The following is a 15,038-nucleotide window of genomic DNA, read 5'->3' as shown; positions in this document are numbered from 1 at the left end:
GGCTGTGACCAGCACCTGACTGCAGTCTGAGAGCTGATGGGTGAGCTGTGTGCAGCCCCTGCTCCCCTGAGCTGGGAGCCCCTGGAGCCCAGCTCCTGTCTCCTGCCTGACCACCTACAGTCCCTGCTTCCCCTTCACCCTCACCTTGTTCCCCTTTTTCCTCCTATAAGCACAGCTTTGGAAAGTAACCTGTTTTTCTCCCCTGCTCCCCACAGCCCATCTCCTCAGGGGGAGGCTCAGAGGTAGACCAGAAACATGGGTTCAGCCCCCATTCCCTAGCTGAGTATTCCATCCATTCACCACACACAGGAGATGGGCATTGGCTCACTCACAACACGGTCAGGTGGGGAACAAAGATGCCAGGACGCAATCCCACACACTGTGCCTCCCTCCAGGGCAAGCCCCAGCTTGGGGACAAGGAGCAGAGGTGTCCTCCCATCTGCTGGCAATGCCCAGACCCTCCCAGCACAGCCCCTGCTGCTGCAGTACTGACCCTGCACCACAGCACCCAGAGAGGCTGGGGACAAGCAGGATTCCCTCTGCCAGGCTTCCCTCTTCCCTCCCTGTTCCTCTTATGGCTTAGACCTTCCCAGCTTGTTTGGGTGGTCAAAAAAAGCCCAACTTAAAAAATTAGTCATTTTGGAGTCTTTTGGAACAAACAGCAGTGTGCTGACTGAGGCCTCAGGAGGAGGGATCTGGGGTCCCTGCAGGTGGCTGGTGTGCCCCCCCTGACCCCCAGACTGCTGGCAGGTGGTGGATGAGCCCAGAGTGACCCTAGAACCACCCTGTAGCCCTGAGCCTCATTTTCCCTCCTTATCAAGTGTGGCTGCTGATCCTGCGTCCCAAGAGCAGGAGGGTCCCACTGCCCTCCATGGCACAGACACAGGGCTGAGCACAGGGGCCCTGGGCTCCATCCCATCCCAGCTACAGTGCCAGCTCCCTGGAGCTTTACCTGCAGTCACAGCAGCGGGGTCATGGCCAGCAGTGCCAGGCAGGTGGGACACGTCCTCACTGTGTCCTCTGGATGGAACTGCCAGAGGGGAAAGGACAATGAGTGCCTCAGAGGCCTGTTGTGCCCCATCATGGCACAGCCTCCCTGTCCTCAGCGGGGCCACCAGACCCACTGTGTCCCTGTGGGTGCCCCGCAGGGCTCAGCCCCACAGCCAGCACTGCTGTGCGGTGACAGCAGTGATGAGTGGGTGTGTGGGAGCATGTCCTGTGTCCCCCCCTCCAGCCAGTGTGACTTCCTGCCATGCTCACACCTCTGCCCAGCGTGCTCTGAGACCACCACCAGCCTGGCACATGCTGCTGGCCTCATGCAACCGCGCAGTGTCCCACCATGGTCCCAGGGCCACCCCTCCTGCACAGGCAAGCTCTGGTGTGGGGCTGGCATGCCTGGGACAAGAGGGAAGGGTGACAGAGTGACAAACTTCACACCCTCATGTTAACTTCACAGCCCTCATGTTTCAGGTTCAGCGCTGAGGGTGTCAAAAACCATAGGTGGGAAGGACAGAGGGGGAAACCTGCATGGGAGAGACTTGAGAGCAAAGGCAGAGCTGCGCCCCAGCAGTGCCCACTGCGGAAAGCACAGGTGAGCAATGGCCAAAGACACTGGCACAGCCCCAACCCTGCTCTTGGCAGCCTTGGCAGCTCACACCACTGTGATTCCCTGCTCCAGCCTGCAGCCCCTGGCACCCCCTCTACCTGCCTGCACCCCACAGCCCCGGCCGGGTGACAGGGTCAGGTGCCACCCGCTTGGAACTGGCCAGGCTGTGGGACCAGGCAGAGCCCTGCCCTGCCCGCTGGGCTCACCCGCCCCGTGTGCGCTGTGCCCAGCACGGCTCCCCTGCCCTCACGGAGCCCAGCAGAGGTGTGAGGCCACCGGCACAGCCACATGGAGCCTCCCGCCACCCCGGCTGCCCCTCAGGCACATCAGCAGGGCCCATCGGTGCCCAGGAGCCCGAGGCAGCGCTGCCCTCCATGGCTCCCGGTCCCTCACTCACCGCCCGTGCCGCCGCCGCTCCGGCCCGCCGGGCCCGCCGCGCCCACCCGGCCGCTCGGGGTGCCTGTGGCGGCAGGGACCCGCAGAGACGGCAGGGTGCGCAGGGAGGAAGGACGGGGCCGGCCAACCCCACCCTTTCGGTTCCCCTTTTTTCGTTTTGTGACTCAAAGGCAGCGTTTGTGTTTCCTCCTGCAGACAGCCGGGTCATTGCCATGGGGGCGCCAGGCCGGGAGCCTGCCCCGGGCCCTGGGCAGTGCTGGGTGTTGGATGAGTTGGATGTTGCCCCAAAACGGGTTCTTTCACCCGATGGAGCTGATCCCCACATAGAAACAAGGTATTTTTATTTAGAGTTCTGTGTGGAAAGAGGTTTTGGTGGTAAATTCACAAAGCCAGCAGAGTGACTATCAAAAGCTTTTACTGTTTAAACGTTTTAGCAAATGAAAACATTAATCTTCATTGGCTACATTAATCTTCATTAGCTACATTACATCATTCATTAGTATGCTATCTTGTAATGTTAATTGATTCTCTCAATTCCTTTATTAATTAGGCCACATGTTCAATCTTCACTTGGGTCAGTGGGTTTCTTGGATTGGTGGTCCAGAGTTGGTGCTGTGATCTGGAATCTCTCTTATCCACTCAGCTCTGATTCAGCACAGTTGTTGAGTTAGCTTTGCTAGTTGCATCCTTGTCTTGAGAGTTCTGCCAACTGCTCTTGTGCTCCTAAATTCTGCATTCTTTGTAAATGGTAAATCCTTCTTCCCAAGCCTTGTTAACTTCCACCCAGGTCTGAGATCTCTGAAACGTGTCAAGCCCTAAACCTTAACAATGAACTCTTGACACACAGTTTGTGTTTCAAACACCTGGATGTCACCTGTACCGGCAGACCCCACAGTTCCCACCCCTCACAGCCCCGTCCCACACCCACCCTCCCGCCCATGGCTGCTCTCCTCCCGCCGCCAGGGGGCGCCGTGCCCTGCGCGCCCCTGCGCGCTCCTCTCTATGGTCCCCAGCTCATTCACTTCCGCTTCCGGTCAGCTCCTCCTCTCCGGGCCGCCGCCGCCAAAATGGTGAGTGCCGGGGCTGGGCCGGGCTCCATCCGCCGCCATCCGCCCCGTGGCTGCGCCGGGCCGGGTTCCCTCCGCTGCCATGGGTGCGTGCTGGGCGGCCAGGCCGGTGCCGGGGCTTACCCATCCCCGGATGGCAGCGCAGGGCCCGAGGGAAGGGGGAGGGCGGGAGCGGGGCGTTGGGAGCGGGATGTAGCGTATGCGCAGCGGCCGTGACCGGCTTCTCTCCTTCTCCTTCAGGTGAACGTGCCGAAAACCCGCCGGACGTACTGCAAGAAGTGCGGGAAGCACCAGCCGCACAAGGTCACGCAGTACAAGAAGGGGAAGGACTCGCTCTACGCGCAGGGTGAGCCCGGGCTCGCTCCGGGCCCAGGGGAGCTGAGTGCGGGCCGGGTGTGGCGTGCCCTGCACGGCTGGTGTACATTGGGAACATTTGTATGGCTGGGGAGGACAGCTTGGCCTAAAGGATGTGCTGTACAATAAAGGGAACTATAAAAATGTGAGAAAGGGAGAAAGACTAAGGACGTGTCAGCCCAAGGCGGTTTCAGATGGTTGTCGTATAGAAATGTTTAACTAATTAGGGAATGTGCTCTGGGTAAATCTAGCTGGCTGTGAAAGCGCAACTGGAGCCCAGGCTGGCCAGCCCGAGGGAGAGCCCTGCTGTGAGTTTAAAATGTGAAAGAAAGTGAATCCAGTGGTAGCTCTGCCAGTACTGATGTGGATTAATTATGCGAATATCACCTGAACAGGACTGTATAAATATTTTAAACCCTTTGTGTGCTGGCTTTGAGGAATTAACATGAATCACTCTTTGCACAGAACTCTGAACTAATCAAGTGCCTAGACCTTGTGTGTCTGTTGGGCGCACAGTGAGGGGAAGGTTCCACTTTTGGGGACAGCACAAGAGCCGTGGCACTGGTTCTGCTGGGCTGTACTGGGATTTAGGCAGTGCCAGCTGTGCCTGGAGCATCTCCTCGGTTGTTGCCTGACCAGAGCTGTTTTCCCCACAGGAAAAAGGCGCTATGATCGGAAGCAGAGCGGGTACGGGGGCCAGACAAAGCCCATCTTCCGTAAAAAGGTGAGTGAGTTTGCTCCTCAGGAACAGGAACTTCCCTGGCAGCCCATGCCCAGCTGAGGGAGGTTCCTCATTCTCTGCTCTGCTGTGAAGGGCAGTGCTGTGCTGGCACTGCAGGTGTCCCCTCCTCATCACAGAATGCCTTGGGTTGGAAGGGACCATCGTATTCCAGCCCCCTGCCATGGCAGGACCACCTTCCACTGTCCCAGCCTGGCCTTGGACACTGCCAGGGATCCAGGGGCAGCCACAGCTTCTCTGGGTAACCTGTGCAAGGGCCACCCCACCCTCGCAGGGAGGAATTTCTTCCTACTCTGTCAGTGTGAAGCCATTTCCCACTGCCCTGTCACTCTGTGCTGGTGTAAAATCCTCCATCTCCCTTGTAAGCTCCCATCAAGAACACAGCTTGTCTCCTTGCTGTGCTGTCTCATGGAGATGCTCCTCATTTGCAGGGTGACTTGGGCTGTGTTTGCAGAGCATGTTCTCAGCTTTGGTGCTGCAGGGGAGTGGGATATTTGCAGTGAAAGGAACGTTTCCTTCACTGCTTGCCCCAGGGGAAGGGCTTGCCAAAGGGAAAGGAGCTGTCTGCTTGGTTGGTGTGGTATTTACAGCAGGGAAGCAAACCCCAGTGGGTGGGTTTGTTACTTTGTGTGAATTATTTAGTTGTGCTCATAATGCTGCTTGGCTCCTTGCTGGGAAGCCCTGGTGTCATGCTGGAGGTGCACAGGAAGCCTTCCAGCAAGAAGGAAAAATGAGGCAGCAGGTTTCAAGTTGACTTTGTGCCAGGAAGTGGGGAGACCTCACAGAAAATGCTTCTGCAAGCAGGGTACACCAAGCAGCTGCACTGCTGGCACTCTCTACCTGTACATTGCAATTCTCATTTCTGTTTTTTCCCAGTCAGCATTGTATGGATGCTTGGCTGAGGTTTTTAGCTGCTGGTTACAGCCCTGTCCAGCTGCTACAGCAGCCTCCCACCTTTGGATTCTCCCCTCTGCAGTCTTTTAGGTTCTATCCAGCTTCTGAGTAGCTGCAGGTCTGCACTGAGCCTGTTGTGTCACTGCTCCTTCAGAGAAATTTGCCAGTGGTGTTGCTTCCAGGTGTTTCTTCTGTCCAATTTTCTTCTGGATTTCTCTTGAGCATTGCTGGTCTGTGCTTCCACACTGTAAAAGTGTGAATTTCTTGCTCTGCTCAGTGGAACAGATTTCTCCAGCATGGCTGATCCCTGCAGGAACCAGCCCTGCCCCACTGAATGCTTTTGCCAGTGCCCTTTTTGTGAAGATACCAATCCACTTCACTCCTGTACTGATCCTTTTCAGTGGAGGGAGCCTACCTGTGTTTGTACTCTCTCTCTGTGCTTTGGGAACAAACTGAATGTTCAGGAGAGCAGGGAACAAGCTTTCCCTGAGAGTTTGTCTGCTTGGGGATGTGTGGTTCATTGAAACACTCTGCTCCTCCTCCCAGGCCAAGACCACCAAGAAGATTGTGCTGAGGCTGGAGTGTGTGGAGCCCAACTGCAGGTCCAAGAGGATGCTGGCAATTAAGAGGTGCAAGCACTTTGAGCTGGGAGGAGACAAGAAGAGAAAGGTGAGTTTGTATTCTGTGAGTGGCTGAGAAAGGGGGGCAATACTCAGTGGTGAATAAACTCACTCTTGTCTCTTGTTTCTTACAGGGCCAGGTGATCCAGTTCTGAGCATCGTCCTGCTCATCGTTACGGACCGTATTAAAGTAATTAGATTGATCCCTTGCTTTTCTTAATGTGTTTTCTCTTGGGGTGGGAGCTGCGAGTACATCAGCTCAGCAGGGAGCTTGCAAAACCATTTAACAGAGCAGTTTTTAACCTGGCTTTTAAAAATTCCCAGCCAGTAGCTGGTATCTCTTTACTGTGTTTCCAAGAGGTGTTCTGTAATGAGTGCCAGTGACTTCTGTGCATGAACATGGTGCAGGCTCATTGATGAACTCCCCTGAACAGCCCCTGCACTTGGCTGTAGGCCCCTTTTTACAGACAGCTGTACTGCCCTGAGCAGCAAAGGCCTTGGAGCAGCCAGTGGGTTTGATACCTGCACCATTAAGCAGGTCCCTAACTAGGTAATGAGGCAGGTGCCATTAGCTGTGGCAGCTCAGAGAGGTGGGGGACAGCTCCATGCCTGTGGTTGCCCCTGGCACATGGTGTAACAGGTCTCAGCTGCCTTCCCCTGTGCCAACTGCTGCTGCCTCCCCTTTGCATCTTCCTTGAAGGAAGAAGACCAAGCACAGCAGTGAAGTTTCAAATGGGCAACAAGCAGAGTGTGGTAGATTGTGGGGACAGCCTCCAGGACAGCTTAGTTCCCCTTAGAGAGGAACATTTCTGTGAGTAGGAAGTCTGCTGTTAGCAGGTGCTGGGAATGCAATGCAGAGTTCACCCTTACGGGCAACTTCTTGTAGTGAAAATGGAGCTGGAGGATGGGCAGATGCCTCTTCACATCTTCCTCATGATTGAGAGCACTCAGTTACTGAGCTGTAAGGGAATCTGTGGTTTTGCGCATTTAAATATTGGCTGATGTGATGGCATTGTCAGATTTGTGTAGGCAGTGGTGGCATTGGCCTGTGGGGTGGACCGTACAGCTGTATTACATCAGTTTCACTGACTGCTGTTTCTGGTTACAAATGTCACAAAAACTTACATGACTGGAACAAACTGGCCTGTTTTCTAAATCATTATTTAATTTCAGATACCATGCTGTACTCTTGTACACTGCAAGTAAGAAAAAGCTTAGATTTTAAAGGGATTTTAATCAAAGTGCTTAATCACAGAAGAACAAATCAAGAAATCCTGATTGTATTGTAATCAGAAGATAATATATTTGCACATGATGTTTGCTTAAGTGATTATTCATCTCCTGTCTTGGAGAGCCCATGTTATTCAACCTAAAGGCTGCTGCCAGCAGTGGGAAGCAAACACTCAGGGATTTCTGGGAGGCAGGATTCATGGAGCAAGGGGACTCCAGTGGCCATAGGAAGGGGTAGAGAGGGAGTTGTCATCTAAAGGGAAGTGACAGCCACTGGTGAGAGATTCCTGGAGTGAGGGGAAACTCAAAAACTTGAGTCCTAAGGCCTGATAGCAGCTGTCAAGGAAGTTGCTGAGAAGTGCAACGGTTCATGTCAGTCCCTGAGTTGTCAGAAGATGGAAGTGCCATGTCCATGCTCTGAGTCAAGTGTTTGGTTTCTTTAGTGGGGATGGAAGCAGCTTTTCTTGGACTGTGTGTCCTGGTCTGGAAAAGAGAGCAAGGTGGCCAAGGTACGTTTCCCTATTGTCTCTAAAATGCTCCAGGACAGCTGTAAGGTGCTGCCTGTGCATCCCTTGCCTTTCCTTGCTCGGTCGTGGCAGTGGGTGTAAACAGGAGCTGCCGCCCTGCTGGAGCCCTTCCCGCCCCTTGGAGGAGGAGCTGGGTGAGATGCCAGGGAAAGGGGCCCTGCTCTGCTTTCACCCTTTCTCTGTCACCTCTTGATGATGGAGTGATGGCAATTTGTCACATTCAGCGGAAGGTTCAGATAATGAATGCCTGAGAAGAAAGGCACCTGCTTGGAAGAAGGAGAACAATTTCCTGCCTCAAGTTCAAACAGAGCCTAAGGCTTAGGAAAAGATTGTCTTTGTGCTGCCTATAGTGGCAGGACTTTGAGCAGCACGGTGCCTGTGGGGTTCACCTCCAGGCTCAGGGAGGACATCCAGCTGTACACACCACAGTCCCTGCTGGCTGGCAGCACCTGTTGGATGGAGCAGGCTGGGTTGCAGGCCAGCCCATTGCCGAGGAAGGTGAGGGAGAAGGTGAATTTCTGGGGCCCTCCAATCTCCTGCTGGTTCAGCACTGCCACAGCGTAGGCTCGGTCAGACAGGGGCCGCTCCCACAGCTGAAAGTTCTTGTCCTGCCAAGGAGAAAACAAAACAAACCCAGGGCTGTGGGAGGGCTGAAGTGGTGATCTTCATGCCTGTCTGTTCCAGCAGGCTTCAGGAACACATAGGCTCCTTTCCCAAACTCTGAGCACCTCTCCATCCCTCCCTGCCCCCCTCCTGCTGTACCTTGAAAAGCTGGTATCCCTGCTTGCCCAGGGGGTCCTGGTTGATGGCAATCACCTCTTTGTTCTGGAGCAGCCACTTGGCCTCGGGGCTGATGTGCCGCAGGTCGTTGGACATGAACAGGGGGGCGGCCATGATGGCCCACATGGCCATCTGAGTCACCGACTGGTCCCAGCTCAGCCCAAAGTTTCCAATCACCAGCTATGACAAGCAAACAAAAAGGGCCTGGTAACACTAACTGCTGGGGACAATCTGGGCCACCAGCACCAGGAAATCACAGGGTGGGACCTCTCTTTGGAGCCTGGCTAGATAGGCTGAGGGCCAGGAGCAGGACCAGCCGGTTGGGAAAAGCAAGGCCTGACTGCGTGGCAGTTTAGGATGAGTCCCTGCTGGAAGTGAAGGGAACTCTTTAAGTGGCTAGGCAGTGTTTGAGAATGCTTTTGGATTCAGATTCTTGCAGTGGTGGCACCCAGGGGTTTTCACTGTGGTGGGACATCAGCACTTTGGAGACTGTCCCCCAATGCCACACCTGTGTCCTGAGCTGGTGCTGCTTGTGGAGGCTGCATGACACAAAGATGGTGCTTCCTTGGTAGCACCCAGAGCTGCAGTTCTCTTTCCCTTTCCACCCTGGACCTTCTCACCAAGATCCTGATCCTAAGGTCCCATCAGAGCCCTTCCCCTCTCCAGTTTCTCCCCCAGTTCTCTCCCCTCCCATTCTTAGCCCACAGCTGAGGGAAGGTTTTTTTGCTGATGCTTCAAGTGGGGTGGTTGCTGCTGTACTTGCCATGTCAGGATCATTCCAGCCCCCTGGCCCAGCTATCTTCACAATCGTGTCCTGGTGAAGTGCTGTCCAGTCTAAGATACTCTTGATGCTGCTCCAGGAGTCATAGACATCATAGAAGTTCCTCCAGTGGTTGCAGTACTGTTTGATCTCCGTGTAATTGGGCTGCCAGAACAATGAGTGTGATTAGACAGAGCACCTGGCTGTACAACAGGAGTGTCAACAAGGCTAGACTGGACCAGAGGTAGCTTGGGGGAGAACCAGGGGAGAACCTTCCATCACCAGCTATCTGAATGATGCAGTGCATGTTGATTCCCTTGGATGCTTTGTGCCCAGTAACTCCACTCTGACATGGTCTAGACAACACTATTGCTCCCCTTGGGAGAACAGTTGTGACCACCAGCTCTGTTACAAAATTCCTTCCCAATTTTACTGAAGGTGTGACAAGGCCCGTGGGATCAAACTGTAATATCCCAGTAATTATTGCTATTTCTTGGGTTTACACCCTTTCATGAGTAATGCATTTAATTCCAGGTGTGGGTGGAGGGCAGTGTGTCAATCCCAGACCCTGGCTGGCAGAAATTTGTCACTGAACAATGTGGGGGATGTCACAAAGCCTCTCTGGTGGTCCCCAGAGCTGTCTGTAAGGCTGAGCCTGCAGCACTGTGTCCAGGAGGAATTGCCCTGAGCTATCTGCTAGGCTGTGTGTCTGCACTGCCAGTGGTTTGCTGCTTGGCTCCTTGGAGAGGAAGCAGATGGATGCTGTGGTTTTTTTGGCATGCTCCATCTGGGCTGTGCTTTCATGCTGCAGAATCCTACTGCTTCAGTAATGCTTCAAGGCTCTGGAAGAAGAGGTTTTTTCTTCCATTTTACAGCCTTGTTCTCTGTCAGAACAGAGAGCAGCAAGTTTCTCAGGGTGCTGTTTTGCAATGTTAAATGTTCTTCTCTTCCCACTTGAGCCCCAGGATAAACCTTGCAGGCACTCCTTACCTGCTGCACAGGCCTGAGGTAGAAAGGCCACTCACAGGAGTACACAATGCTTCTTCCAGTCCTGTTCAGGGCCACAGACATGTGCCTGTACCCTAGAGGAAGAGCACAGACAGAGCTTACACAACCTCCCTGGTCACACAGCAGAACTAAGACAATGTCACAGGTTCAGGTTTCAGTTCAACTCTTGCAAAATTAAGATTGAACACATTTTTGTGGTTGAGACACCACAGGGGGAACAGGAGAATTTAAAGTCTACAGCTGGTCACCTGCCTCCCAGGGACAGGAGCTTTGCTTGGGCAGGCTGTTGCTCCAAGACTGCTGATCCCTTTGTACATACAGCCAGTGGAAGAGGTTAAAAGCATTCCTGTATGCCATTTTTCCTCTAGATAGCCAGGAAACACGAGTCAGTATCTATCAGGCAGTGCAGCTTTGCTGGGTGATGTAGGAGTAGGTTCTCACGAGGCCCTTGCGCCATATGGACTGGGCAGGAATGCAAGAGCTCGAGTTTTTCCTGTCCTTGTCCCTAAACAGCCCTGTTCAGTCCCTTCCAATTGGCAGAGAGGGAATGAAAAGTCTGTTCTCTCCTCTGGAACTGCTTCAGTACAACTGCATTGTATCTGGGTTACACATATGATCCAGCAGGAGCTCTCAGCTCAGCTGTCACTCAGGGTGCTGAGCTGTGCTCCTGTCTGTGGCAGTTGGCATATGCCCCACCATCTGGCTCTGATGGCATTGTCACTTGGGCAGGTTCTCCCTGCCAGGCAGAGACAGGACTTTGTGCAGGGCTCCTGCTGTCAAATGTGGTGGTGCAGACTGTGCCAGCAGTCAGAGAGCATAGTCAAGAGGAAAAAGCTTTCTAAGTTAAAGTATTCTTCTCATAAATCCACTCCTGTGGCACTGGGATTTGCCTGTGCTTCAGAAGAGGCTTGTGGCCAAGTTGCCTGAGGACAGGGAGCTGCTGAGCTTTCAGCCTTTGTGCAAATCACTTCTGAAGTGGTATTTACACTGGTGTGCTTTAAGAGGAAAACCGCAGTAGGATTTTTATGCCATAATTCCCTTCATTTTTATCTGTTAAAAGCCCTCCTAACTGCTCCTTTAGTGGCTGACACAATCTTTTCTAGCTTCAGGCTGATTCACATTGACAAGGCCCCACCACAGGGATTGAGGGTTAAGTGTGTGAGATGCTCTGGGCTCTGCAGTACAGGCCCTGGAGAAGGGCAGCCTGTGCTAAGAGCTGAGGGAGCACAGCCCTCCCAGAGCCCACAGCTGATGGGTCTGTGCTCAGCCCGATCCAGGCTCTGGGCTCACAGCTCCTTTTCTGAGCTGAGTTTGAAGGACAGCTCCAGGAGACTGAGCAGGTAAAAACACTTAACACAGCAACACTCAACACCTTGGCCTTGAGAACAGAGCCTCAGATTTGCTTTTGTAAGCAAGTCCCTTAAATGAATATGCTAAGGGAAAATCCCTGGAGCCTGATGCTGGGCCTAGAATTGCTGCTGCCTGCAGAATATTCCCAGCCATGGGAATAGCTGCCTTGAGCCCGTGCCCACCTTCTGCCAGCAGATCCAGTGACTCAGAATTGCAGCCATCAAACTTGAGCAGGTCCACACCCCAGGAAGCAAATGTCTGGGCATCCAGGTCATAGTGGTTGTAGCTGCCAGGGAAGCCAGCACAGGTCTTGCTCCCAACATCGCTGTAGATTCCCAACTTCAGACCCTTGGAGTGAACCTGCAGACAGAAACAGACCCTGGCATGGGGCAGCCTCAAGGCAGGGGGATTTAGGGCAGCGAGGGAAGCAAAACCCCACAGTGGCAGGCAGGGCCTTATCTCAGCAGTGACACCCAGCCAGCCCTCCCCTGCTCCCCGGCCGGGTGACACCGTGCCGCGGTGGCACTCACGTAGTCGGCCAGCTTGCGGATGCCCCCGGGGAAGCGCTTGGGGTCCGCCTGCAGCCTGCCCTGCTTGTCCCGCGTCGGGGCCATCCAGCAGTCGTCGATGCAGATGAACTCGTACCCGGCGTCCCTCCAGCCCTCGGCAGCCATCCTGTCAGCCATCTCCACGAACAGCTGCTCGCTGGCCACGGCACCACCGGCAAAGAAAGCGGAGAACGTCTGCTGTGAACCACCGGCACAGCCGCGGGCACAGCGGGCGGGGGCAGCGCGGGGAGGGCACAGCGGCTGCCGGAGCACTGGGCCGGCTGTCCGCTAACAGGGCAGGCACAGCGGCTGCCGGGGCACCGGGCCGGCTACCCAGGAAGGCACAGCGGCTGTCGGGCACCGGGCCGGCTGTCTGGTACCCAGGAAGGCACAGCGGCTGTCGGGCACCGGGCCGGCTGTCCGGTACCCAGGAAGGCACAGCGGCTGCCGGGGACTGGCTCTCCGCTACCCGGGAAGGCACAGCGGCTGTCGGGCACCGGGCCGGCTGTCCGTGACTGCGCTGCCCCGTGCTCCCCGTGCCCCTGCGGCGGTACCTGACGCAGCGGCGCGGCTCGGCGGCGCAGTCGGTGGCGCAGAGGAAGCGCTCCCAGTGCAGCCAGCCCATGGGCGGTGTCCGCGCCAGGCCGTTGTCCAGCGCCAGCGCCGCCGCCACCGCGGCCACCGCCGCCGCGACCCAGCGCAGCATCCACCGTGCCGCCGCCATCGCCCCGCCGCGCCGCCGACTGCCGCTGATTGACAGCCCGCATGCCCAATCCTCAGGGAGTCGGCGGGCAGGGCTGACCGTGGAACCAATCGCCTCGCGGCACCGCCCGCCCCTCCGCCAATCCCGGGCTGCGAGGCTCGCAGCGGCCCGCCCCCTATCGCGGGTCAGGTGTGGCGGTGTCACGTGACCGGTGTGAGGAGCCCATGGCGGCGCGGTCGGGCTGTGCCGGAGCTGCTGCCCGGAGGTGCCGGGGAAGCCGCGCCCGGGGCGGCACCGGCCCTGTGCAGGGGCCCAGCTGGCCGAGAGACCGCTGGCACCCGGCCGGTACCGCAATAAAGTGGACCAGGGCCAGGGCAGTGTTTGTCCCCCTGTGCTCGGCACTGCTGAGGCCACACCCGGACCCAGCTCTGGCCCCTCAGCTCAGGAGGGATGTGGAGCTGCTGAAGGAATAAAGCTGGGGAAGGGTCTGGGGCACAAATCCCGTGAGGAGAGGCTGAGGGAGGTGTGGGGGCTCAGCCTGGAGGAAAGGAGGCTCAGGGGGGTCCTTATGGCTCTGCACAACTCCCTGGCAGGAGGGGGAGCCGGGTGGGGACAGGCTCTGCTCCCGGGGAACAGGGACGGATCTCAGGGACAGGGTCAGAGGGACAGGGTCACAGGACAGGATCTCAGGGATGGATCACAGGGACGGGATCTCAGGGGCAGGGTCACAGGGACAGGATCTCAGGCTGTGCCGGGGGAGGTTCAGGGTGCACATCTGCAGTAATTTCTTCGCAGAAAGGGTGAATGGGCTGCCCAGCGAAGTGGATTCACTGTCCCTGGAGGTGTTCAAGGACTGGACATGACAGTCAGTGCCATGCTCTGGTTTGCATAGGTTAGACTCAATCTCAGAGATCTTTTCCAACCTCAGTGATTCTGTGTGCTCAGCAGCGCGGGGGCTGCCTGAGGGGCTGGGGGCTGCTGTGGGTGCAGGTTGTGGGTCTGTGTGTGTTCTGTCAGTACAGGGTCCTGAGGAAGAGAGGTTGTACCCCATGGGCTCAGGACTTGGTTTTGCCCCCCCCCATTCCCCCCCCACCCCGCATGTTTTCTTCATAATTTCAGGGTATGTATAACTATGCATCACACTCTCTGCCCCATCAGACAGTCCATGAAATATAGGATAGTCCACATGATATGTTATGCCTCTCCATCAAAACCCCAAACATTATCTCCCAAACGAATGGTATTTGAACAGTCACCCCCCAGATACATTCTTGTTTCAGGTCTGCTTCACAAAAACTTTGTGAGAAGCTCGTGAATGAGCCCTCCTCCCGAGCACCTCTCCCTGTGCTCTTTGATCAGATCCAGCCTGATCCACAGTGTGGATTATGGCCAGGCTGTTTGCTGCCTCTCTGCTTCCTTGTGTTGACTCTGTGCTGTTGAATCCAGTCTGTTTCTGCTTGGGATACTTGGGCCCATCCAGATCTTTGCAATCAAAGGTTTTGGTCTCTCTTTAACAAGATCAGCCACAAGAATAAGTCATGGTCACTGGGCATCACCCCATTTGCACCAGTTACATGTGACTGCTATGAGAACCTCTGGAAAGGGGCAGTGCTGGTGTCAGCAGGACCCAGAGAGCTGCAAAGGGCACCTGTGTGCCAGCCAGCATCTCTGAGCTGAGCCCTGCATTCAATCCCTGTTTTTGCAGGACTGACACAGCCATGAGCAGCCTTGGTAGCACGTGTGGCCTGTCAAGGAGTCTGGAGGCTCCTGCTGCCAAGGCACAGTGGGAAATGGGATGTGAGGAGCCAGGTCTCCCCCTGGACCAGCCCTGGAGCTCTTGTGGGTCCCACCAGGGCAGGAGGAGGGGCAGGATGGGAGCACAGCAGGGCACAGCAGGGCACAGAGCTCAGGGTGCCACCGAGGCAGCTCGCTAGGTGTCCTCCCATCCCTGCTCTGCCACAGCCAGGGAACAAAAGCTCCTCAGAGCCCGCGGGCTGATAATCACTCCTTGTTTCATGCTGGGGTCCTCCCCCTGTCCCTCGGGGAGCTGAAGCGCAGAGATCTCTCAAAGTGGGGCAAAACAAGACACTCTGGGGGCTGGAAAACCTCCTGGCTTTGTTTTCTCTTGTGCTGAATGATTCTCCAGGGCTGGGCAGTTATCCCCTACTGCCAGAGCTTGGATGCTGCAGGGCTGATCCCTGCTGCTCTCTGTGCCCCAGCGCTCCCTCACTGCTGCTTCCCAGGTGTCCTGCCTGTCCCCAGGAGAACCTGGCACCCCACATCCCTTGGGATGGGAGTTCTGGGGTGCAGTGTGGGCTGCATGTGCTGGCTGGTGTCCCGAGGGTGGGGCAGGCTGGTCCCCAAGCCGTGCTGTGGGGTGGTGCTGTGGGGTTTGGTGTTCACAGGGGTTCCAGGATGAGGGAAGAGATGAGAATCTTGACTCCATGTTTCAGAAA

The 15,038-nt window shown here is 55.9% G+C and overlaps 2 protein-coding genes across 2 annotated transcripts; one reads left to right on the top strand and one right to left on the bottom strand.

Annotated features, from left to right (window-relative positions):
• The first annotated feature begins 3,031 nt into the window (after positions 1 to 3,031).
• On the top strand, positions 3,032 to 5,879 carry RPL36A (ribosomal protein L36a). The gene is made up of 5 exons (XM_058814201.1): positions 3,032 to 3,072; positions 3,310 to 3,415; positions 4,080 to 4,147; positions 5,603 to 5,725; positions 5,811 to 5,879. Exons 1-5 carry the CDS (start codon positions 3,070 to 3,072, stop codon positions 5,829 to 5,831), a joined length of 321 nt encoding a protein of 106 aa, XP_058670184.1. The 5' UTR covers positions 3,032 to 3,069; the 3' UTR covers positions 5,832 to 5,879.
• Positions 5,880 to 7,036: 1,157 nt separating this feature from the next.
• Positions 7,037 to 12,603, bottom strand: GLA (galactosidase alpha). The gene is made up of 7 exons (XM_058814199.1): positions 12,434 to 12,603; positions 11,862 to 12,036; positions 11,514 to 11,691; positions 9,964 to 10,055; positions 8,977 to 9,138; positions 8,196 to 8,393; positions 7,037 to 8,041 (listed from the first exon to the last, which is right to left on the bottom strand). Exons 1-7 carry the CDS (start codon positions 12,601 to 12,603, stop codon positions 7,778 to 7,780), a joined length of 1,239 nt encoding a protein of 412 aa, XP_058670182.1. The 3' UTR covers positions 7,037 to 7,777.
• Positions 12,604 to 15,038: the final 2,435 nt, after the last annotated feature.

Source organism: Ammospiza caudacuta, chromosome 14 (assembly GCF_027887145.1).
Source record: "Ammospiza caudacuta isolate bAmmCau1 chromosome 14, bAmmCau1.pri, whole genome shotgun sequence".
NCBI classification, from domain to species: Eukaryota; Metazoa; Chordata; class Aves; order Passeriformes; family Passerellidae; genus Ammospiza; species Ammospiza caudacuta.
Note: the sequence above shows the minus strand (reverse complement) of the source record. Positions and strands in the feature narration are given on the sequence as shown.